At 45.4% G+C, this 24,668-nt stretch overlaps 1 protein-coding gene across 1 annotated transcript in view; it reads left to right on the forward strand.

The window, feature by feature from the left end:
• The window catches only part of FIS1 (fission, mitochondrial 1), a 39,363-nt gene extending 14,948 nt beyond the window's left edge, over positions 1 to 24,415 (forward strand). The window contains exons 3-5 of the mRNA XM_058182114.1: positions 5,698 to 5,774; positions 19,611 to 19,716; positions 23,485 to 24,415. Coding sequence (XP_058038097.1) covers positions 5,698 to 5,774; positions 19,611 to 19,716; positions 23,485 to 23,582 — 281 coding nt within the window. The 3' untranslated portion in view covers positions 23,583 to 24,415. The remainder of the gene's footprint in view (positions 1 to 5,697; positions 5,775 to 19,610; positions 19,717 to 23,484) is intronic.
• Positions 24,416 to 24,668: the final 253 nt, after the last annotated feature.

A 24,668-nucleotide genomic window follows, 5' to 3' on the forward strand; every position in this document is an offset into this window, starting at 1 on the left:
TCTCCTTGATTAGTTTCCACCCATTGCTGCTTCTTCTACCCTCAGGTGCTTTGGAGAATAGTTTGACTCCCTCTTCTTTGTGGCAACCCCTGAGATATTGGAACACTGCTATCATGTCTCCCCTAGTCCTTCTTTTCATTAAACTAGACATACCGAGTTCCTGCAACCGTTCTTCATATGTTTTAGTCTCCAGTCCCCTAATCATCTTTGTTGCTCTTCTCTGCACTCTTTCTAGAGTCTCAGCATCTTTTTTACATCGTGGCGACCAAAACTGAATGCAATATTCCAAGTGTGGCCTTACCAAGGCATTATAAAGTGGTATTAACACTTCACATGATCTTGATACTATCCCTCTGTTTATGCAGCCCAGAACTGTGTTGGCGTTTTTGGCAGTGCTGCACACTGCTGGCTTATATCTACATGGTTGTCCACTAGGACTCCAAGATCCCTCTCACAGTTACTACTATTGAGCAAGGTACCAGATATACGGTACCTGTGCATTTTGGGTTTTTTGCCTAAATATAGCACCTTACTTTTTTCACTGTTGAATTTCGTTTTGTTAGTTAGCGCCTAATGTTCAAGTCTGTCAAGATCCTTCTGTTTCTTGAGCCTATTTTCTGGAGTGTTGGCTATTCCTGCCAGCTTGGTGTCATCTGCGAATCTGATGTGTTCCCCATCTATCCCCTCGTCCAAGTCATTGATGAAGATGTTGAAGAGTACTGGGCCTAAAACAGAGCCTTGGGATACTCCACTGATACTTCCCTCCATGTGGATGTACAGTGGGGTAAAAAAGTATTTAGTCAGCCACCAGTTGTGCAAGTTCTCCCACTGAAAAAGATGAGAGGGGCCTGTAATTGTTATCATAGGTATACCTCAACTAGGAGAGACAACATGAGAAAACACATCCAGAAAATCACATTGTCTGATTTGTAACGAATTTATTTGCAAATTATGGTGGAAAATAAGTATTTGGTCAATATCAAAAGTTCATCTCAATACTTTGTTATATATCCTTTGTTGGCAATTACAGAGGTCAAACGTTTTCTGTACGTCTTCACAAGGTTTTCACACACTGTTGCTGGTATGTTGGCCCATTCCTCCATGCAGATCTCCTCTAGAGCAGTGATGTTTTGGGGCTGTCGCTGGGCAACACGGACTTTCAACTCCCTCCAAAGGTTTTCTATGGGGTTGAGATCTGGTGACTGGCTAGGCCACTCCAGGACCTTGAAATGCTTCTTACGGAGCCACTCCTTCATTGCCCAGGCAGTGTGTTTAGGATCATTGTCATGCTGAAAGACCCAGCCAGGTTTCATATTCAGTGCCCTTGCTGATGGAAGGAGGTTTGCACTCAAAATCTCACGATACATGGCCCATTCATTCTTTCCTTTACACGGATCAGTCGTCCTGGTCCCTTTGCAGAGAAACAGCCCCACAGCATGATGTTGCCACCCCCATGCTTCACAGTAGGTATGGTGTTCTTTGGATGCAACTCAGCATTCTCTCTCCTCCAAACACGACGAGTTGAGTTTCTACCAAACATTTCTACTTTGGTTTCATCTGACCATATGACATTCTCCCAATCCTCTTCTGCATCATCCAAATGCTCTCTGCAAATGCAAACTTCAGACGGACATGTACTGGCTTAAGCAGAGGGACATGTCTGGCACTGCAGGATCTGAGTCCCTGGCGGTGTAGTGTGTTACTGATGGTAGCCTTTGTTACGTTGGTCCCAGCTCTCTGCAGGTCATTCACTAGGTCCCCCCGTGTGGTTCTGGGATATTTGCTGACCGTTCTTGTGATCATTTTGACCCCACAGGGTGAGATCTTGCATGGAGCCCCAGATCGAGGGAGATTATGAGTGGTCTTGTATGTCTTCCATTTTCTAATTATTCCTCCCACAGTTGATTTCTTCACACCAAGCTGCTTGCCTGTTGCAGATTCAGTCTTCCCAGCCTGGTGCAGGTCTACAATTTTGTTTCTGGTGTCCTTCTACAGCTCTTTGGTCTTCACCATAGTGGAGTTTGGAGTGTGACTGTTTGAGGTTGTGGACAGGTGTCTTTTATACTGATAACAAGTTCAAACAGGTACCATTAATACAGGTAATGAGTGGAGAACAGAGGAGCCTCTTAAAGTAGAAGTTACAGGTCTGTGAGAGCCAGAAATCTTGCTTGTTTGTTGGTGACCAAATACTTATTTTCCACCATAATTTGCAAATAAATTTGTTTCAAATCAGACAATGTGATTTTCTGGATGTGTTTTCTCATGTTGTCTCTCCTAGTTGAGGTATACCTATGATGACATTACAGGCCTCTCTCATCTTTTTCAGTGGGAGAACTTGCACAACTGGTGGCTGACTAAATACTTTTTTACCCCACTGTAGTTCCATTGAGGACTACACATTGAGTGCGGTTGGTTAGCCAGTTACGAATCCATCTGGTGGTGGTGCTGTCTAACCCACATTTTTCTACTTTATCTAGTAGTAGGTTATGGTCTACTTTATCAAATGCTTTACTGAAGTCCAAGTAAATTATATCGACAGCATTCCTCTGGTCCACTAATTCTGTCACTTTGTCAAAGAATGCAATGAGATTAGTCTGGCATGATCTGTTTTTGACAAACCCATGTTGGCTTTTGATTATTACTTTGTTTGCTTCTAGGTGTTCAATAATTCGTTGCTTGATTATCTTTTCCAGCATCTTCCCTGGTATTGAGGTCAGGTTGATAGGTCTGTAGTTTCCTGGATCTGTTTTTTTTTCCTTTTTTGAAGATGGGAACTACATCAGCTCTTTTCCAGTCCTCTGGCAGTTCCCCTGTGCTCCAGGATCTTTGAAAGATATAGTTCAGTGGTTCTGAGATCTTATCTGCCAGTTCCTTCAGAACCTTGGGGTGTAATCCATCCGGTCCTGGTGATTTGAACTTGTCTAGAGTAGACAGGTGTTCACTTACCATTTTTTCCCCTATTTTAACTTGTGTTCCTAATCTGTTTTTTGTGGTGCTGTAATTGATAATTATCAATTAATTAATTAATTAATATCAAATGACCATGTTAATTTTGGGACTATATACAGGTGAATTCGATCCTAGGCAGAGGCAGATATTTCTCTCTCTGGGCACAATGAGAATTTAGGCATGAAAACTGGCTAAATGATTTTGGTCCAATCACCAGGAGACTGTGAGTTCTAATCCCACTTTAGGGATGAAAGCTGACTGGGTGACTTTGGGCCAATCACCAGGAGAATGTGAGTTCTAGTCTCACCTTTGGCATGAAAGCTAGCTGGGTGATTTTGGGCCAATTACACACTCTCAGCCCAACACACCTCACAGATTAATTGTGAGGAACAACAGAAGGAAGAAGTAGTAGTATCTATGTTTTCCACCTTGAGTTAAAGTAATAAAGGCCAGGATTAGAAAAATAGACTAATACATTATTGTGGCAACTGTTCAGAACACCTGCAGCTTACTAATTGCTTGCTCTTGAATTCGTTTCGTATTCGCTGCGTATTACATTTACATCACATATTCATGGTGAATTTGCTCTGCAGAACTATAGCAGTTGCCAAAATTGTGGAAACCTTTTGGGAAAAGTGTATTTTCTAAAACTAGCTAACAACACCACTTTTGGGAGGAGTAGTACCCTAAAATTATTGTATTTTTCAGAGTATAAGACACACCGGAGTATAAGACACACCTTAGTTTTTGGAGAGGAAAATAAGAAAAAAGCTGATTGGCAGGTGGATGGGCCTCCCGGAATACCCCCAGTCAGCTGTTCTCAGAGGTGAATTTTAGCAACAGGTTCCTTGGTTGTGAGCTCTGTGCCTTGCTTTTTTTTTTTTTTTTGCTTTTTTTCCCTGCCTCTGAAACTGTTTCGGAAAAAAACTTTTTTCTGCCGCTGAAAGCCGCCAAAACAGAACTTCAGAAAAAAAAGCCTCTGAAGCTCAGTTTGGGGGCTTCTTTTCTGAAGCTTCATTCAGCCTCTGAAACCTCCATTTGAGAAGCTGCGTGGGCTACATTCGGAGTATAAGAAACACCCAGATTTTCACCCTCTTGTTTGGGGGGGAAAAATGTGTCTTATACTCCAAAAAATACAGCATATATCCATGGAAAGATAATTTAATCAAGAATGTAACGCAAAAACTTTTATGAAGGATTTGCTATTAGAGTAGCAGTTACGGTATAAAGAACAAAAGTGAAACAAATAGAAAATATGAGAATACAGAAATGATCACCATAGAAAAAATGAGATATACAAAAATGATCACCATGTCAATAATAATAATAATAATAATAATAATAATAATAATAATAATAATAATAATAATTATTATTATTATTATTATTATTATTATTATTATTATTATTTAATTTCTATACCTCCCTTCTCCCGAAGGACTCAGGCCGGTTTACAGCCAGCTAAAAACAACAGTAAATAACATTACAATTAAAACCAATTTTAAAAAACCTATTCAATTTGGCCCATAATATAAAAATACATAAAAAACCATATAAAACCCCATTAAAATTAATAATACTAATGGTACTAAATACTTCATTGGGTAATTTCATAATAACAGAGTTGGAAGGGACCTTGGAGGACTTCTAGTCCAACCCCCTGCCCAGGCAGGAAACCCTACTCCACTTCAGGAAGATATTTATGCAACATCTTCTTAAAAACTTCCAGTATTGGAGTATAACTTCTGGTTATAAGTTGTTCCACTGATTAATTGTTTTAACTGTCAGGAAATTTCTCCTTAGTTCTAAGTTGCTTCTTTCTTTGATCAGTTTCCACCCATTGCTTCTTGTTCTACCCTCAGGTGCTTTGGAGAACAGCCCGACTCCGTCTTCTTTGTGGCAACCCCTGAGATATTGGAACACAGCTATCATGTCTCCCCTAGTCCTTCTTTTCATTAAACTAGACATGCCCAGTTCCTGCAACCGTTCTTCATATGTTTTAGCCTGCAGTCCCCTAATCATCTTTGTTGCTCTTCTCCGCACTCTTTCTAGAGTCTCAATATCTTTTTTACATCGTGGCGACCAAAACTGAATGCAATATTCCAAGTGTGGCCTTACCAAGGCATTATGAAGTGGCACTAACACTTCACATGATCTTGATACTATCCCTCTGTTTATGCAGCCCAGAACTGTGTTGGCTTTTTTGGCAGCTGCTGTACACTGCTGGCTTATATCTAAATGGTTGTCCACTAGGACTCCAAGATCCCTCTCACAGTTACTACTATTGAGCAAGGTACCACATATATGGTACCTGTGCATATTTTTTTTTTTTTGCCTAAATGTAGAACCTTACTTTTTTCACTGTTAAATTTCATTTTGTTAGATAGCGCCCAATGTTCAAGTCGGTCAAGTAACCTTTAACATGTAAAGGGTAACCTTTAGCATGAATTACGGCCTGACGTCTTCTGATGGAGTCAACCAAGTCTTTTAGTTCTGCAGCTGTTATCATGTGAAACCAAGATTGAATGATTGGTTCTATTAACTGGGTTTTATTGCTGGGTCTCCTCTGACTAACAAGTTTCTTTCGTCGGGTCCATCAATTTTCAATTGGGTTAAAGTCTGGGCTATTCCCAGGCCATTCCAGCAGTAGAATAGGATTATCTTGAAACTCCTCCAAAAAAGTGGTGTTATTAGCCATCAAACCTCCAAAATTACTAACTTACTTACTTACTTATTTATTTATTTTAGAACTGTTGCCCAAAGGGAACAAGGAAGAACAACGGGACTACGTGTTCTACCTCGCAGTAGCCAATTACCGGCTGAAGGTGAGCTTGTGGATAGCTGCCCTCTCTTGTTTCCCTTGCTTGCCGCTATTTCTGGATTAGTTTCTAGATCCGGCTGTTCTGAACATCATCGATCAGTTGTCATCAGACTGAAATCACGGCAGTTTGGGATTACAAGCCGGAAGAAATCATATTCCCTTAAAAAAAAGAGGAATTCGATGTTGAGCATTTATAAGGACACGAGTGAGATGCCCGGCTGGCAGAAGAAGCTTTCTTGGATGAGAAGCGAAAGGCTTTTCAAAGGGGGGGGGGGAACACAAGGAAATTTAGTTGCCTTTTGGGGAAAAAAGTAGCTTTGGAATAGCAGTGGCAACAGTGTTTACTCTTATAGAATAGAATAGAATAGAATAGAATAGAATAGAATAGAATAGAATAGAATAGAATAGAATAGAATTTTTATTGGCCAAGTGTGATTGGACACACAAGGAATTTGTCTTGGTGCATATGCTCTCAGTGTACATAAAAGAAAAGATACCTTCATCAAGGTACAACATTTACAACACAAATGATGGTCAATATATCAATATAAATCACAAGGATTGCAAGCAACAAAGTTACAGTCATACAGTCATAAGTGGAAAGAGATTGGTGATGGGAACGATGAGAAGATTAATAGTAGTGCAGATTTAGTAAATAGTTTGACAGTGTTGAGGGAATTATTTGTTTAGCAGAATGATGGCCTTCGGGAAAAAATTGTTCTTGTGTCTAGTTGTTTTGGTGTGCAGTGCTCTATAGCGTCGTTTTGAGGGTAGGAGTTGAAACAGTTTATGTCCTGGATGCGAGGGATCTGTAAATATTTTCATGGCCCTCTTCTTGATTCGTGCAGTATACAGGTCCTCAATGGAAGGCAGGTTGGTAGCAATTATTTTTTCTGCAGTTCTAATTATCCTCTGAAATCTGTGTTTTTCTTGTTGGGTTGCAGAACCGAACCAGACAGTTATAGGGGTGCAAATGACAGACTCAATAATTCCTCTGTAGAACTGAATCAGCAGCTTCACAGATCTCTCTAAGCCAGGGGTGTCAAAGCAGGGGTGAAATGTAAAATTTCTTACTACCAGTTCTGTGGGTGTGGCTTGGTGGGAGGGGGTAATGTGACTGGGTGGGCGTGGCCAACTTTTTTTTTTTACTTTTAAAAGCATTTTTTTCTACAACCTCTTCGGCCGAACAGGTTGTAAAAAAATGCTTTTAAAAGCGTCTGACGATCAGGCAACTCAGCTGGGATCGTCAGAGGAGCCTTTTAAAAGAATTTTTTTTGACCACCTCTTCGGCCGAAGAGGTTTTAAAAGCCTTTGACGATCCCAGTTGAGCCGCGCGATCATCAGAGGCTTTTTTTTTTTTTACTTTTAAAAGCATTTTTTCGGCCGAAGAAAAATGCTTTTAAAAGTTAAAAAAAGCTCCTCTGATGATAGCATGGCTCAGCTGGGCATGGGAGTGGGGGGCAGGGATTTTTGCTACCGGTTTTCCAAACCACCCACCACCATTGTTACCGATCGTGTGATCCAGTCCGAACTGGGAGCATTTCACCCCTGTGTCAAACTCAATTTCTTTGAGGGCCACATCAGGGCTGTGGTTGACCTCGGGGAGTGGGTGGGCGGTAGGATGTAGCTGACCGGTTGGGTGTGGCCGACTGGGTGGGCGTGGCCAGCTTTACGTCATTCCCCAAACTCCTAGTGTGTTTCCTCTTCACACTGGGTAGACCGGGCCGAAGCCACGCTGGCCTGATGTTTCCTCTTCGCATTGGATAGACCAGGCCGAAGCCGCATTGGGTAGACCAGGCTGAAGCAATGTGGGCTGGCCCCTTACATATTCCAGGACGGCCCCACAAGCAGGATCCGACCACATCACGGGCTGGATCTGGCCCGCCTTGTGTTTGACACCCCTGCTCTAAGCAGTTTACAGAGTCAGTGTATTGCCCCCAACAATCTAGGTCAGTGATGGTGAACTTTTTTGGCACCAAGTGCCCAAACCGGAACACAGCGCCAGAAACTGTTGTGACCCAGGCCCAAGTAGGCCCAACTAAACTTAGTCCGTGGAAAAACAAACTTTATTCGAACAGCTGGGAATTATTTCATTCCCAGCATCATTCAACTCAAAGTAAAACAAGTGCCTCCCAACACAAATTCCTCAGTTATCTCACAAACCTTAGTCCAATTAGGCAAACTGCCAAAGGCCCTTCCTGGCAAACGACCAGAAGCCACAAAAACAGAGACGTACACAAAGCAGAAGACGGAGCAGAAAACACAGCTACAACGTTGTTTTCCGACAAAGCTGAAACACCAGTGCTGGTCTGTTTTAAGCCTGACGGGAGGGGCCAATCATCTCTTGGCCCTACTCCCGAGTCGTCCTCTCTGCTTGAGCTGCTCTTGCCTTCTGGCAGCTCTTCTCATGCGTCCATTAGGAACAGGTTCCTCCTGTTCCTCTGCCTCACTACTATGAGTCTCTGGAGTCCGCACCTCACTTCCTGACGGTCCTGACCTCACCTCAGCCTCATCGCTGCCCGATTCCATAGACTGCTGATGGACCACAACAGAAACCATAAAAGCAGCTGGCAACGTTGCGCGTGCCCACAGAGAGGACTGTGTGCCACTTCTGGCACTTGTGCCATAGGCTCGCCATCACACACCTAGGTCCTCATTTTACCGAACTCGGAAGGATGCAAAGCTGAGTCAACTTTGAGCCGGTCAGGATTGTACTCCTGGCAGTGGGCAGAGTTAGCTCGCAATATTACATTTCTAACCATTGTGCCACCACGGCTCAATGATGCTTGACTGGCCACATCCTTACTTCTCTTTTTCAAATCCTCTCTACGATTGGATCTCCCTCAAACAGTCCATGTTGACCGAGAAGGTCATTTGTTTGTGATCAGCTGGCATACAGTTGGTTCTTTTTCACTTTCCATTTCTTTTATCCCAATTAGATCGGATAGAAGGTAATCTTTTGACGAGCAAAATCAATGGGGGAACCAGATTCCCTTAACAGTTGGCTTACGAACTTACCCACTGCAATGGTTCACTTAACAACGGTTGGCAAGAAAGGTCGTCAAAACGGGGCAAAACCCACTTAGCAAACGTCTCCCTTATCAACAGAAATGCTGGGGTGGAATTGCGGTCGTAAGTCAAGGCCCCGCCTGTGACAGGATCTCGAAAGCCGGATGGCACTTCCATTCCCTCTTTCTTATGCCTGACTAGGTGGCTCAGTGGCTAAGACGCTGAGCTTGGCGATCAGAAAGGCGGTTCGAATCCCTAGTGCAGAGGTCTCCTGCGTGAGCAGGCGGTTGGACTAGATGACCTCCAAGGTCCCTTCCAACTCTGGTACTGTTACATCCAAGGGAGTTAAAATAGAGACAGTTTCAACCTGGTCCCTACCGCCCACTAGTGGGCGTTCCAGATTTCATGATGGGCAGTAGGGGTTTTGTGTGATACTGAAGCACTTTCCTTTTTTAAAAAATTTAATTGACTTTTTAAAAAAAATTTCATAGCATTATTTAAAAACATTTTCATTAGGTTTTCATAAAATTCCCCGTGACAATTTAAATTTCTGAAAATATACTATTTGTACCGCCCGCGCATAAGTTTAGTTCACTTTACGTAAGTGAAACTAAATGGCGCTATAGTGCAACCACAAACAAAAGAGCCTCGTCCCAGAATAGCTCGCGCATCTCCCCCCACACCACCCAGCTGTAACAGACAAGCAGAGCTGGTAGCCGGTGCCCCCCCCCAAACCCAATCCATGATGTGCGAGAGGCATGCGCAGACGACGATACACGGCGCATTACTGTGGAATCAGTGGGCTGTTAGAAAATTTTACTACTAACAGAGATACAAAAGTGGGCGGTAGGTATAAAAAGGTTGACTACTGCTGGTTTAAGCGTCTTTCTGATATTCTCTTCCTGTCCTGGGATGACATTGTGTTTTGGGAATTGCTGCCAAGTGCTTTCTCCAAGAGCGATTTGTGTCATTTTAAACAACCCCAAATGGACTGGTTGATCCAGGCTAAAGTCTTTTAGCGTTTAGGCAAATGCCTTCAGGGAAAAGCTAACATAGGTTTTGAATTAAGTGACTGACCTGGGAACTGTTTGCATTGGGAAAGGTTTCACTGAGGCAGAAAAGGAAAAGTTTTACAGATTTACAGATTAACAGAGTTGGACGGGAGCTTGTAAGTCATCTAGTCCAACCCTTCCACCCAAGCAGGAGACCCTATACCAGTGATGGCTAACCTGTTTGCTGTCGCATGGCAAAAGCGGAGGGGTCGTGTGCGCGTTTGCCCACACCCATAATTCAATGTGCCTCCCCCATGCACGCATGCGCTCCCCCTGCTTTTGGCACACGATGGCACAGTAGGCCCGGTAGGCCCGTTTTTTGCCCTCCCCAGGCTCCAGAGGCTTTCTTGGAGCCTGGGGAGGGCGAAAACTGCATTCCCGACTCCCCTGGAGGCCCTCCAGAAATGGCCCGTTTCCTGACTTCCGGTGGGACTGGAAGGCCCATTTTTCACGCTCCCCAGGCTCCAGAAACTTTCTAGGAGCCTGGGGAGGGCAAAAAACGGGCCTTCTGGTCCCACCGGAAGTCTGGAAATGGGCTATTTCCAGTCTCCGGGGGGATGGGGAAGGTCCCAAAATCAGCTGGCTAGGGTAACACGTGCCCATAGATACGGCTCCGTGTGTCACCTGTGGCACGTGTGCCATAGGTTCACCATCACCGCCCTACACCATTTCTGACAAATGGCAGTGCAGTCTCTTCTCGAAAGCCTCCAGGGATGAAGCTCCCACAACTTCCAGAGGCAACTTCTGTTCCATGGGTTGATTGTTCTCATGGTCAGAAAATTTCTCCTTATTTCCAGGTTGAATCTCTCCTTGGTAAGCTTCCATCCATTATTCCTTGTCTGGCCTTCAGGTGCCTTGGAAAATAGTTTCACCCGCTCCTCTCTGTGGCAGCCCCTCAAATATTGGAAGACTGCTACCATGTTTCCCTTAGTCCTTCTCGTCACTAGACTAGCCACGCCCAGTTCCTGCAACCGTTTTTCGTATGTTTTAGCCTCCAGTCCCCTAATCATCCTGGTTGCTCTTCTCTGCACTCTTTCTAGAGTCTCCACATCTTTTTTTATAGTGTGGTGACCAAAACTGGATACAGTGCTCTAGCTGTGGTTGTCAGCGTTCCAACCCCCCCCCCCCACAACTCCAAGTAAAAACTCCAAAGCAAGCATCTTACTAAGGCGTTACACTAATATTTCCTCTGGACTTTATTTTGTTTTTTAGCCTTAACCTCAAAACAGATGTCTTTTAAAGCTATTCCACTCCCACCGACACTTTTCTTCCTTCGGCATTCGAAAATAAGTTTCCCCATCTCCTGCCCTTGTGAAGATCTACAGCACCTGTTGTTTTGTCTGGTCTTCTGGAAGGTGGTGTGATTGTGAAAGAGGAACTGGGGGGGAGGGATATAACTATTTCCCCAACCTTGACTGTGTGTGGGGTTGACTCTCCCCATGTCTTCCCGTTCACTTGGCCTTTGCTTTATCTCTTGAGGACTAATCTCGGCTTCATAAACTTCATGGAAAGCCGGGTGTTGGCCATCCTTATCTGTCTTAGCCGATCCTCTTATCTGGGCTTTTTATGGACTGCCACAGTGCCGTGATCATAACTCTTCGATCCTCCGGGGCGTGTTGTCGAGGCAGCAGTGCAGATAAGAAGCCAGTTCGGGTCGGAGGGAGGGATCTGTGCAAAGCACAGCTGGGCTGTACGGTGCATTCCTAATCTCGTGTTTGCTCAAGAGGAAATCCCACTTGAGCTGTAGGATACGCGATGCGGCCTTACGAGCAGGAATGGAAGGGGACAAGCTTCTGTGTGGCGCAAGAGATAAGCTGTCAAGATTGCAGGGATGAGGTGAATTAAATCGAACCCACTCCGGCTCACAAACGTTATGGGATGTTCTGGAAGTTGTTGCCCCTCCCGTGAGTACGCATCAAAAACATCTGGATGCCAGCCTTCGTTGTCCAAAGCAGAAAAGCACCAGCTCTCCCTCCTATATTGGGGTTATTGCTCCCAACCTTCTGCAGCTGTTAACATCTGGAGAACCTCGTGTTAAGAAGTGTTTTTTTCCCAGTGGGAACTGGCCTATTAGGGCAACCTAGTCTACCCAATTATGGGACAGGGCAAACTGCTTCCGCTTTTCACCTTTCAGCCCCAATCCAGAAGCCTTCACAGGCAGTCGCTTTCGCGACAAACCATTTTTTGCCGGAATAGCTCAGGCTGTAAGGAGCCTGTTATTAGAACACAATAGCCTGCAATTACTGCAGGTTCAAGCCCGGCCCAAGGTTGACTCAGCCTTCCGTCCTTTATAAGGTAGGTAAAATGAGGACCCAGATTGTTGGGGGGGCAATAAGTTGACTTTGTAAATATACAAATAGAATGAGACTATTGCCTTATACACTGTAAGCCGCCCTGAGTCTTCGGAGAAGGGCGGGATATAAAAAAAAAATTAAAAAAAATTTGTGTTGAATTTATGTTTACCGACAAAGAAATAAAGGGAGATTAGTGTAGGTCTATTTCAAGCTATTTAGTTCTCATCAGCTAGCCATAACCCTTCTGGGGTTCGAATCGGGCTACTTGCATATACAGTAGTGGCCAAAATTGTGGAAACCTTTTTGGGAAAAGTGTATTTTTGAGGTTTGATGGCTAATAACACCACTTTGCCCTGTCCCATAATTGGGTAGACTAGGTTGCCCTGATAGGCCAGTTCCCACTGGGAAAAAAACACTTCTTAACACGAGGTTCTCCAGAGTTTCATTGCTGGAATGGCCTGGGAATAGCCCAGACTTTAACCCAGTTGAAAATCGATGGGAGCCGACTAAAGAAACTTGTTAGTCAGAAGCGACCCAGCAATAAAACCCAGTTAATAGAAACCATCATTCAATCTTGGTTTCACATGATAACAGCTGCAGAACTAAAAGACTTGGTTCACTCCATTGGGAAGACGTTGTGAGGCCGTAATTCATACTAACGGTTACCCAACGAAGTATTAACTGACATGGTGATAATTTTTGTATATCTCCTTTTTTTCTTTTTGAACTGCTAGGTTGGCAGAAGCTGGGACAAGTAACGGGAGCTCATCCTGTTACACGGCAGCACTAGGGATTTGAACCCTGAGCTGCCGACTTTTAGATCGACAAGCTCAACGTCCTAGCCCCTGAGCCACCTATCACTACTGTATTAGGTAAATGTATTAACCTCTAAGCCATGTGCTCTTCTCACTTTGTCGGCTACACCAGGGGAGAGATTAAGTGTTATAAAGCTCATGTCGAGAAGGGTATCTGCAGATGTATCATACCCATGCTTTCCTTGAAGTCTTCCTAGCCCCAAGTTCTGGCTAGTCCAAGATTTTGTTCCAGCAGTGCCACGTTGGACCAACGTCATCTTGTTTGTTCCCACAACAGTGATGGTTGTAAGCCCTTACACAACCATTATGCGAAAATTTCTGACGTTTAGAACAATGAATCGGTGGAACGACTTGCCTCTAGAAGCTGTGAATGCTCCAACGGTGGAGGTTTTTAAGAAGAGATTTGGACAGCCATTTTGAATTGGTATAGGTCAGTGATGGCGAATCTTTTTGGGACTGAATGCCCAAACTGAAACGTGTGTGTATGTGCCCTGGAAACCCGAAGACCAGCAGGCCGGCGCGCACATGCCTGTTGTGACTCGTCCTCCCTCCTCTCCTCAGCCGGGCACCTCCAATCTCCAACCGGGCCTGTTATCAGACTCCGAGTCTGATAATGAAGATGAACGGCCTGTCATGCCTCCAGCCCCTGGCCCTGGTCCCATGCCCAGAGAGGATGCCAGGAGTGAACGGACAAGCCCGATAAACTTCACTCCTACAGTGTGTGAGCAGGAAGCCAGCCACGTGCTGGAATTACTGACAGCAGATCTAGCTGAAGACAATTGAGAGTGGGAGGACCCTCACTTCCGGAGATCTGAGAGGCGACACCAGCAGAAGGAGGGGTGGGGCAGGCCTGGATAAATGCTGAGTCATGGAACCACGCTTTTGGCATTCCAACCTTGAGTCAAGCAAAGTCTTAGCTAGTTTGCTGATATCGGACTCCAATGCTGAAGTCACAACTTGGACACGACAATGCCTGTTTTGAGGCCATTTTCCGGACCGGTTTTCAAGCCGTTTGTAGGCTGGGTTTTTTGGGGCCATTTTCAGGCTGTTTTCTGGTACTACAGTGCTCACAAAGACCAGAAAAAGCTGGCGGAGCAGCTGGCGATGATGTACATGCCCACAGAGAGGGCTCTGTGCATGCCATAAGTTCACCATAATGGGTTTAGGTCCGTGCCGGCGAACCTGTGACATGTGTGCCACAGGTAGCACGCGTGGCCATATCACTGGGTATGCGAGCTCATCTCTGGCACGCATGTGCGTGCCAGCCAGCTGATTTTTGGGCCTTCTGGACCCACCAGAAGTAGAGAAACAGGATGTTTCCTGCCTCCGGAGGGCCTCGGAGGATGATGTGAAAGGCCTGTTTTTTTCTCTCACCTGGCTCCAGAACTCCTCTAGGTGTTGCGGGGGGGGGGGCAAAAACGGCCCTTCCCCACCCCCCGGAGGTCCTCTGGAGCCCGAAAACGGCCCATTTGCCAACTTCCGGACCCACCGCCCCCCCCTCTCCTGGCACGCGATGGCAAAACGGTTAGCCATCACTGGTATAGGTCTTCCTCAGTGGTGAAGTCCAAATTATTTTACTACCGGTTTTGTGGGCATGGCTTGGTGGGCGTGGCAGGGGAAGGGTACTGCAAAATCCCCATTCCCTCCCCATCCTGGGGGAAGGATATTGCAAAATCTCCATTCCCACCCCACTCTGGGGCCAGCCAGAGGTGGCATTTGCCGGTTCCCTGAACTACTCAAAATTTCCGCTACCGGTTCTCCAGAAACCTTTTCAGATCCTGCTGGATTTCAGCCCTGGTCTTCCTGCCCGAGCAGGGGGTTGGACAAGAAGACCTCCAAAGGTCCCTTCCGACTCTTGTTATTCTGTTTTGCTACCCTTCAAAGACACCGTGGCACTGGAAAAAGTGACTTACGATCGTTTTTCACATTTTACAACTGTTGCAGCGTGTCACGTGACCAACATTTGGACGCTTGGCAACCGACATGCATTTATGACGGTTGCCGTTTCCCCGGGGTCATACGATTTCCCGCTTGCGACCTCCTGACCAGCAGCGTCAGTGGAGGAAGCCCGATGCCCTGACCAACCGTGTTGCTAAGAATGGCAGCGATGCCCTGAACAACGGTGGCAAGGAAGGCCGTAAAACTGACCTAACAACAGTCTTGCTTAGAGGTGGAAAATTTGGGCTCAATTGTGGTCGTAAGCTGAGGATTAACCTGAATTTAATTTTGAGGTATTCCGACCCCCGAAAATGGAGAATTATGTTGTGTTTAATAAGGACCTTTGGGTTCTCCCTCTGTAACATTGGACAGCTTCCTTGGGATGTGTCCATAGCTATTAAGATAGGTGAAGTTGATTTTTGACCTTTTAATCCCCATACCTGTCTACTTACGGGGACCGCCTCTACCCTATTGTCTCTACCTGTAATGGGAGGTGAGAATGGCCTTGAGCGACGGGGCAAGGAAATGCTGCCTAGGAAACGGTCAGATAAGAGAGGCCGTATAATGGGTGGAGAAAGGCTCAGAAAAGGGATCCACCCTCGTTTCCCGGGCTGCTAAGGAGACGGAAGAATTGTACTTTCAGACTCGCAAGTTTCTATTAAGGTGAACAGTGCAGGTAGTCCTCGACTTACGACCACACGTCTTCTGTGGCTGAGATGTCGGTTAAGTGCAGTTTTGCCCCATTTTACAAAGTGCGTGTGACCCTGGGATGAAGCAATCGCCGTAAATACAGGTTTTTTTCGGACTGTAAGACGCACTTTTTTGTCTCCCAAAAGGGAGTGAAAAATGTCTGTCCATCTTATAGACCGAATACTGCCGAGGGCCCACCCACCCACTTTTTTTCCTGAAAAAACAGACCGAAAAAAGCCTCGAAAATGGGCTGAAAAAAGCTTCAAAAATGGCCTGAAAAAAGCCTTAAAATGGGCTGGAAAAAACAAAACAAAAAAATGGGCTGAAAAAAGCCCCCAAAACAGGCCGGAAAGAGCCTCAAATATGGGCCTCAAAAAGCCTCAAAAATGGACCAAAAAGCCTCAGACAGGGGCTGAAAAAAGCCCCCAAAACAGGCTTGAAAAAGCCTCAAATACGGGGTGAAAAAAGGCCTGAAAACTAGCCAAAAAAAGGCTGGAAAAGGGCAAAAAAAAAGGGCCGAAAATGGGGCGCGCAGAGGCTGAAAACGTTTTTGTTGTTGTTTGCCTCTTCTAAATTTAGGTGCGTCTTATAGTCCAAAAAATACGGTACATGCCAGGCTCCTGAATTTTGATTGCCTGTCCAGGTGGACATTACGATATATAAAGGTTCCCGTTGCACATACATGCTAGTCGTTCTCGATATATATATGTATGTCACTTTTTTCAGCACCTTCGTAACTTCGAAAACAGATGTTAAACAAATGGCTATAAGTGGAAGACTATCTGTATGAAAATAAATGAATATAAGCAACAAGGATAAGAAATCCTCGATGTACGACCACAACGGAGCCCAAAATTTCTGTGGGTTAAGCAAAACATTGCTTAAGTGAGTTTTGCCCCATTTTAAGACTTTCCTTGCCACGGTTATTAAGTGAATCACTGCAAATGTTAAGTTAGTCCCACGGTGGTTAAGTGGAATTGTCTTCCCCATTGACTTTGCTTGTCAGAAGGTCACAAAAAGCGATCGCGTGACCCTGGGAGACCGCAACCGTCATAAATATGAGTCAGTTGAATTTGAATTCTGATCACTTGATGGCAGGGAGGCTGCAAACCGTCATAAGTATGACAAATGGTCATAAGTCGCTTTTTTTCAATGCCTTTGTAGCTTTGAACAGTCACTAAACTGACTGTTTTAAGTCCAGGACTACCTGTAACATAGAATAGAATTAGTTCATCTTCTCATGTTCTCCCTTTATGGTTGTTGTGCCTCGTCCGCTTTCCCCACAGCCGGGGCCTTCTTATCTGCTTCCGAACGCTGAGGAATGTCCTAGTATGCCTCCCGGCCCCAGCCCTGGCTCCATGCCCAGACAGGCTGAGGAAGAAGAAGCGCCTCCAGCCCCCAGCCCTGGCTCCATGCCCAGGCAAACGGGGCAACTAGACCCCTCCCCCTCCCCCACAGCATGTGAGCCTGAGGAAGGTCAATTACCAACAGCTGCAGACTGGAGTGACCCTCGCTTCAGGAGAATTGATAAGTGGCGTCAACAGAAGGAAGGGAGGGGCAGGCCGGGATAAGTGCTGAGTCATGGAGCCACACCCCATGGCCTATATAAAGGATCTGCTTTCTGGCATTCTCTGAGTCAGGCAAAGTCTACCTTATCTTGCTGAAATCACTTTCTGGTCTCCTGCCTGCCTTGAGAACTTTGCTAGGACTTTGGCAGAGCTGCAGAGGCACGCCTGATTCGGATTTCCCTGACCCGGCCGTCAGTGGAGGAGTGGGACACGACATCGGTCTTCCTCATGAGGCTGACAGCTAAGGAATGTCGGCTGGCAGGGCTCAGGAAAAGGGCCTTTTCTGTCATGGCACCTGCTCTATGGAACATCATTCCTCCTGAGATTCTCAGTCATCCAGGTCACGGTTGTCCCAAAGGAGCTTTTTCAAAAGGCAACTGGATTTGGTTTTTTCTTTTTTAGTTTTTCCTGGAAAACGTTTCGCTTCCCATCCAAGAAGCTTCTTCAGTTCTGTCAGAAGGGGACAGAAGAGAAGCGAAATATGAAGAGAAGAGAAGAGAAACGTCTTCAGGGAAAAACGATGGAAGTCCAGTTATCTTTTAAAAAAAAAAGCATATTTGGGACATTCCTCCTGGGGTTAGGTTAGTGCTAACCTGCTGTCCTTTCTCAAAACCCTAAAAATATGGTTTTGTCCTCAGATCCGTAGCCCCAGAAGTGTAATAGAATCTGTCCCTTGGCTTTCTTGACAGATGTTTTATAAAGCTCAGCTGCCATGTTTTTATTTTAATTTATGTATTTTATTTGTAAAATAACATAATAATAGAGTTGGAAGGGACCTTGGAGGTCTTCTAGTCCAACCCCGTGCCAAGGCAGGAAACTCTACATCATTTCAGACAAATGGTTATCCAACATTTTCTTAAAAATTTCCAGTGTTGGAGCATTCACAACTTCTGCAGGCAAATTGTTCCACTTATTAATTGTTCTGTCAGGAAATTTCTCCTTAGTTCTAAGTTTCTTCTTTTCTTGATCAGTTTCCACCCATTGCTTCTTGTTCTACCCTCAGGTGCTTTGGAGAATAGTTTGACTCCCTCTTCTTTGTGGCCACCCCTGAGATATTGGAACTCTGCTATCATGTCTCCCCTAGTCCTTCTTTTCATTAAACTAGACATACCCAGTTCCTGCAACCGTTCTTCATATGTTTTAGCCTCCAGTTTCCTAATCATCTTTGTTGCTCTTTTCTGCACTCTTTCTAGTCTCAACATCTTTTTTACATTGTTGCGACCAAAACTGAACGCAATCTTCCAAGTGTGGCCTTACCAAGGCATTATAAAGTGGTATTAACACTTCGCGTGATCTTGATTCTATCCCTCTGTTTATGCAGCCTAGAACTGTGTTGGCTTTTTTAGCAGCTGCTGCACACTGCTGGCTCATATCTAAATGGTTGTCCACTAGGACTCCAAGATCCCTCTCACAGTTAGTACTATTGAGCAAGGTGCCACATATACGGTACCTGTGCATTTTGTTTTTGTGTTTATTGTGTTTGTGTTTAGTTTATTTGTGTTTATCTATTTTCTGGTAAGTCATCTAGAGACGAATAGAATAGAATAGAATAGAATAGAATAGAATAGAATAGAATAGAATAGAATAGAATAGAATTCAATTCAATTCAATTCAATTCAATTCTTTATTGGCCAAGTGTGATTGGACACACAAGGAATTTGTCTTTGGTGTATATGCTCTCAGTGTTCATAAGGAGAATAAAATGCATTCATCAAGAATAAAAAGATATAACTCTTAGTGATAGTCAAGATTACTAATAAGCTATCAAATCGTAGTAGGAAATAAGTAAAAACAATATAAATTGAAAGATACAAGCACACGGTTATAGTAATAAGTGGGAAGAGATAAATACTAGTAAGAGGAACATATGTGCAATAACAGCAGAAAAATTTATTTGAATAGCTCCTGAACTATTTTCTTTTTCTGACCATAACTAAGACTTCATAAGCTTCCAGTCCTAAAACTTTGTATAGATCGCCTTTGACTTACAACAGTTCATTGAGTGACTCTTTGAAGTCACCACAGCCCTGAAAAAAGCGACAGGACCAATTTTCATACTTAACGACTGTTGTGGGATCCCGCATCCACATGAACAAAATTCAGACCCATTGGGCCACTGACTCATATTTATGATGGTTGCCGCGTCCCGAGGTCACATGATCGCCTTTTTGTAACCTCCTGACCAGTAAAGTTAACGGGGAAGCCAGATTCGCTTAACCACCATGTTAGGAACTTCACAACAGCGGCGGTTCACTTAATAACTGTGACAAGAAAGGTCGTAAAATGGGGCAAAGCTCACTTCACAAATGCCTCACTTAGCAACAGAGATGTTGGGCTCCCTTGCGGTCGTACGTCGAGGACTACCTGTGCCCATCCCCAATTGTTGTTAGGAGTTGAGGAGATCCATCTGCTTCTGTCGTTCTTTCCTACGATGGATCGGGATATGACTGCTGTTCGTTCTTTCTCCATGACAGGAATATGAAAAGGCTCTGAAGTACATCCGGGGCCTGTTGAAGACTGAGCCGAGCAACACCCAAGCCTTGGAGATGGAAAAACTGATCAAGAGAGCCATGCAGAAAGGTTAGGGGCAGTGCTGGTATTCAGTCGGTTCGGGCCGGTTCGGGCGTACCGGTAGCAGAGGTTGCGGGTGGTCCTGCCCACCCGCCCTGACGCTATGCCGTCCTATTTAGCTATGTTTTCAAGGCCAGGCACATGCGTGGAAGGCATAGCGAAGCGAGCGCGGTCGCGGCAAACCGGTGGTAAAAATATGTGTAACCCACCTCTGGTTAGGGGGCAGAAGTGGGGTAGAGAAAGCCGATCGTAGCTCAGATCGATTATACTAGATCCCAGTCAGAAGAACAGCGGCTAATGTGATCCTTCCCAATCTGTCGTTATCCTTATCAACCTCTGGGTTATCCTGGTTTGTAAAGAATTGAGCTAAGCACAGCTTCGCAATTATGAGACCAAAACGTGCACTAATTTAACCCTAACCATGAAGTGGAAATGCCCAGACCAGTGAAATCTTGGCTTTTAACAAACCTGGATGATTAAAGAGTGCTGTTTCTATTTAGAAAACTATGAAAGTGGGAGGTGGTACACTTTCAGCAAACCGGTTTTATTTAAATATACATACATACATACATACATACATACATACATACATACATACATACGTGCATACATACATACATACATACAAAATAAGACCGGGTCTTATTTTCTTTTGGGCCTCAAAATAAGCACTAGGGCTGATTTTCAGGAGTGTCTTATTTTTTCCCCACGTATGGGAGGCTCACTTCTCCTTGCTTGCAGCCGCAACGGAGTAGGAAGCCAAGTGACGCACTGGTGCTGTTGCCACAAGGCGAGGTGTGGGTGGAGCTGCCCCACGTGCCCTGCACTGGCTTACCTCAGGGCTCCTGCAGCCAGGCCATCCACACCCCAACACTTACCTCACCTCACGGCCGCGGCACCAAAACACCACTCAGTCTCCTGCTCCGTTGCAGCCGCGAGCAAGCAGACTGGCAGCTACATCCATGCCCCGACACCGCGAGGCAGGTGTCGGGGCATGGATGGCCTGGGCTGCTGGGACCCTGAGGTAAAGTGGGGTGGGGCACGTGGGGCAGATCCACCCACCCACCTTGCCTCGCGGCCGCGGCATCTCAACAACAAAATGGGCAGCCAGCTGACTAAAGTAGGGCTTATTTTGGGGATCGGCTTATTTTGGGGATCGGATTAGGCACACGTGTATAAAATAGCCTAGGGCAGTGATAGCTAACCTTTTTGCCATGTGCCAGGATGGGGTGGGTGGGGGTAAGGTTCGTGCACGTGCATGTTCGCGCACGTGCACCCATAATTTTATGTGCCCTGCCCTGCGCATGCGAGCACAACCGCTCTCCCCCCACCCCGCTCCTGGCACGCGATGGCTCGGTAGGGCTATTTTTCTTTCTCGCCTGGCTCCAGGTCCTCTCTATGCATCTGGGGAGGGCAAAAACAGTCTTCCCCACTCCCTCGGAGGCCCTCCGTAGGCCCCAAATGGCCCATTTTCCAACTTCCGGTTGGACAGGAAGTGACTTTTTTTGCTGTCCCCAGCCTCCAGAGCCTCTCTAGGAGTCTCTGGAGGCTGGGGACAGCAAAAAAGTCACTTCCTGTCCAACCGGAAGTTGGGAAACGGGCCATTTCGGGCCTCCAAAAGTCCTGGGGAAGGCTGTTTTTGCCCTCCCTAGATGCATAGAGAGGATCCGGGGCCAGGTGAGAAGGAAAAACGGGTCTTCCCCATCCCCCGCAGGCCCTTCAGAGGCAAGAAACAGCCTGTTTTCCTACTTCTGGTGGGCCCAGAAGGCCCGAATATCAGCTGGCTGGCGTGCGCATACCCGCTGTAGCTGAGCAGGCATGCCCACTGATATGGCTACGCGTGCCACCTGTGGCATCACGGGCCTAGGGCTTATTTTCGGAATATTTTCAGGGAAACGGGATATATACACACATATATACACGTACATAAATACAGGAAGTCCTTGACTTACAGCCCTTCTTTTAGTGATCGAAATTACAGCAGCATTAAAAAAAAAGGTGACTCAGGACTGTTTTTCACACTTAACAACGGTTTTAGTTACCAACATGATCAAAATTCAGATGCTTGGCAGCTGACATGTATTTACGTCGGTTGCAGAGCTCCAGGGTCCGGTGATCAGCTTTTGTGACCACCTGACAAGCAAAGGGAAAGTGGGAAAGCCAGATTCACTTAACAACCGTGTTATTAAGTTAACAGGGCCTCTGTTACTAAGTTAAAGGGCCTCTGTGGCTCAGACTGGTAAGACAGTCTGTTATTAACAGCAGCTGCCTGCAATTACTGCAGGTTCAAGCCCCACCAGGTCCAAGGTTGACTCAGCCTTCCATCCTTTATAAGGTAGGTAAAATGAGGACCCAGATTGTTGGGGGGCAATAAGTTGACTTTGTATATAATATACAGATGGATGAAGACTATTGCTTGACATAGTGTAAGCCACCCTGAGTCTTCGGAGAAGGGCGGGATATAAATGCAAATTTAAAAAAAAAACCAAACAGCTGCAGTGATTCGCTTAACAACCGTGGCAAGAAAGGTCGTAAGAGAGAAGCGACCTAGAAATAAGGAGAGTGACAGCGAGAACAATGGAACCGCTTGCCACCAGAAGTGCTGGGTACTCCCAACACAGGAGGTTTTGAAGAAAAGTTTGGAAAGCCATTTGTCTGAAATGGGATAGGGTTTCCTGCTTGAGCAGGGGGTTGGACTAGAAGACCTCCAAGGTCCCTTCCAACTCTGTTATTCTGTAAAATGGAGCAAAACTCAATGGTTTCACTTAGCAACAGAAATTTGGGCTTAACTGTGATCATAAGTTAAGGACTACTTATGCATGCATACATACATACATACATACAGTAGTGGCCAAAATTGTGGAAACCTTTTGGGAAAAGTGTATTTTTTAAAACTAGCTAATAACACCAGGTTTTTTGGGGGAGTAGCACCATAAAATTATATATCCATGGAAAGATAATTTAATCAAGAATCTAATGCAATAACACTTATGAAGGATTTGCTATTAGAATAGTGGTTACAATATAAAGAAGAAAAGTGAAACACGTAGAGAAAACGAGATATACAAAAATGATCACCATAGAAAAACCAAGATATACAAAAATGATGTATTACCCAATGAATACTTCATTGGGTAATCTTTAGCATGAATTACGGCCTTATGATGTCTTCCCATGGAGTGAAGCAAGTCTTAGTTCTGCAGCTGTTAGCATGTGAAACCAAGATTGAATGATGGTTTCTATTAACTGGGTTTTATTGCTGGGTCGCTTCTGACTAACAAGTTTCTTTCGTCGGCTCCATCGATTTCCAATTGGGTTAAAGTCTGGGCTATTCCCAGGCCATTCCAGCAGTGGAATATGATTATCTTGAAACCCCCCCACCAAAAAAAGTGGTGTTATTAGCCATCAAATCTCAAAAATACACTCTTCCCAAAAATGTTTCCACAATTTTGGCCACTCCTGTACACTCCACAGCAGTTAATGTTTGAAGATCGCTCAGCGATCTTGTGTCCCTGGAACCACCCAAGCTCTAATTGATGGCCAGGGGATTTTAGTTGACCTCAGGAAGGCAGGCGTGGCGGCTACTATTCCTTTGAAGAGATGGGGATGGGGCGAGTCGATGGGAGATGAGTTTGTTGCCACGGTGATGGGTTTGTCTCGCGCCTCCCTCCCTCTTCCTTTGGATGCAGCGGTCTAAAGTCCCTTCAACGTGTCCGTCTTTAACTGACCCTCAAGGATGACGCGAAAACCCCCCCCCCACTTTTGTTCTCTCCACAGATGGCTTGGTTGGCATGGCGATCGTGGGCGGCATGGCGTTGGGAGCGGCCAGTCTGGCGGGCCTGATCGGCTTGGCCATCGCCAAATCCAAACCCTAAGGCGGATGGGGGGGGGGGTAGGCCTCCCTTCTCTTCCTCTGGTGGAGCAGCCCGACCTGGCAGCTTGGAAGACCCAACTCTTCAAGAGAAGCGAGCGGAACGGATGATGATTCGAAACACTTTTTTTTTTTTGTTTTTCTTCAAGCGTCGCTAACACTGACTGCAATTCCTGGATTTTCGCTTCTCTTTTTTTTTTTCCCTCCCTCCCCCTGATCAGCTGCCACGCTCATGAGGGCAAAGGGCCACGATAACGCAGAATTTGCCCAGAGAATGAAGGTGCCCTGAGACTTATAATCCCAACTTTTCCTCTTTGCGTTGAATCCAAACTGAGCTGCTTCTGCTTGTCTCCCCTTCGCTCGGTACAACGAGAGACGTACTAAGTCCTTCTCTCACTATACTCTTGCCTTTTCAACTTGTCCCAAAAGTTTGGAGGTCTCTTCTGCTGAAGTCCGGGAATCAAAACCACCCGAGTGCCCTTTGTGGAGAAAAACCAGGATGTCCTCCTTCTTGCCTTTCGGGTGAAGCTTTGACCCAAGTTATGGAGACAAGGCAGCCTTCAGCATGGGGGAGAAAAAAAGCAAGTTTCCCCGGGCAGAATATTCCCTTCACTTGCAAACTTATTTTTTTCCCTTCCTCTGCTTCTGGGCTTGCTCTTTGTATCGGTGTGCGTAATCAGGATGAATCCATGGTCAATACTACATTATTATTTTTTTAATTTCCTTGTTATGCTTAGCCAGGTAGGCTCCTGAATTCTTTCAATTTCTTTCTTTTTTTTTTAAAGTCTTTTTTGCCCAAACAGCTTCTGACAACGGACCTCAGAATGTGTGTGAGCAGTCCACTCCAAGCTACACCCATCTCTTGCTGGACTACAATACCCAAAAAGCCTCGCTGTTGACCGTGTTAACCTAGACCTGCTTAGATCTGGAGCTCACAAGTCAGCTAGCTTGAATAAGATGTTGAGCGGGGAGGAACTATGGCCCCTTTATAACTTGTGGACTTCAGCTCCCAGAATTCCTGAGCCAGCCATGCTGGCTCAGGAATTCTGGGAGTTGAAGTCCACAAGTCATAAAGGAGGGTCCATAGTTC

The sequence above is a fragment of the Ahaetulla prasina genome, chromosome 4, assembly GCF_028640845.1.
Source record: "Ahaetulla prasina isolate Xishuangbanna chromosome 4, ASM2864084v1, whole genome shotgun sequence".
Taxonomy (NCBI): domain Eukaryota; kingdom Metazoa; phylum Chordata; class Lepidosauria; order Squamata; family Colubridae; genus Ahaetulla; species Ahaetulla prasina.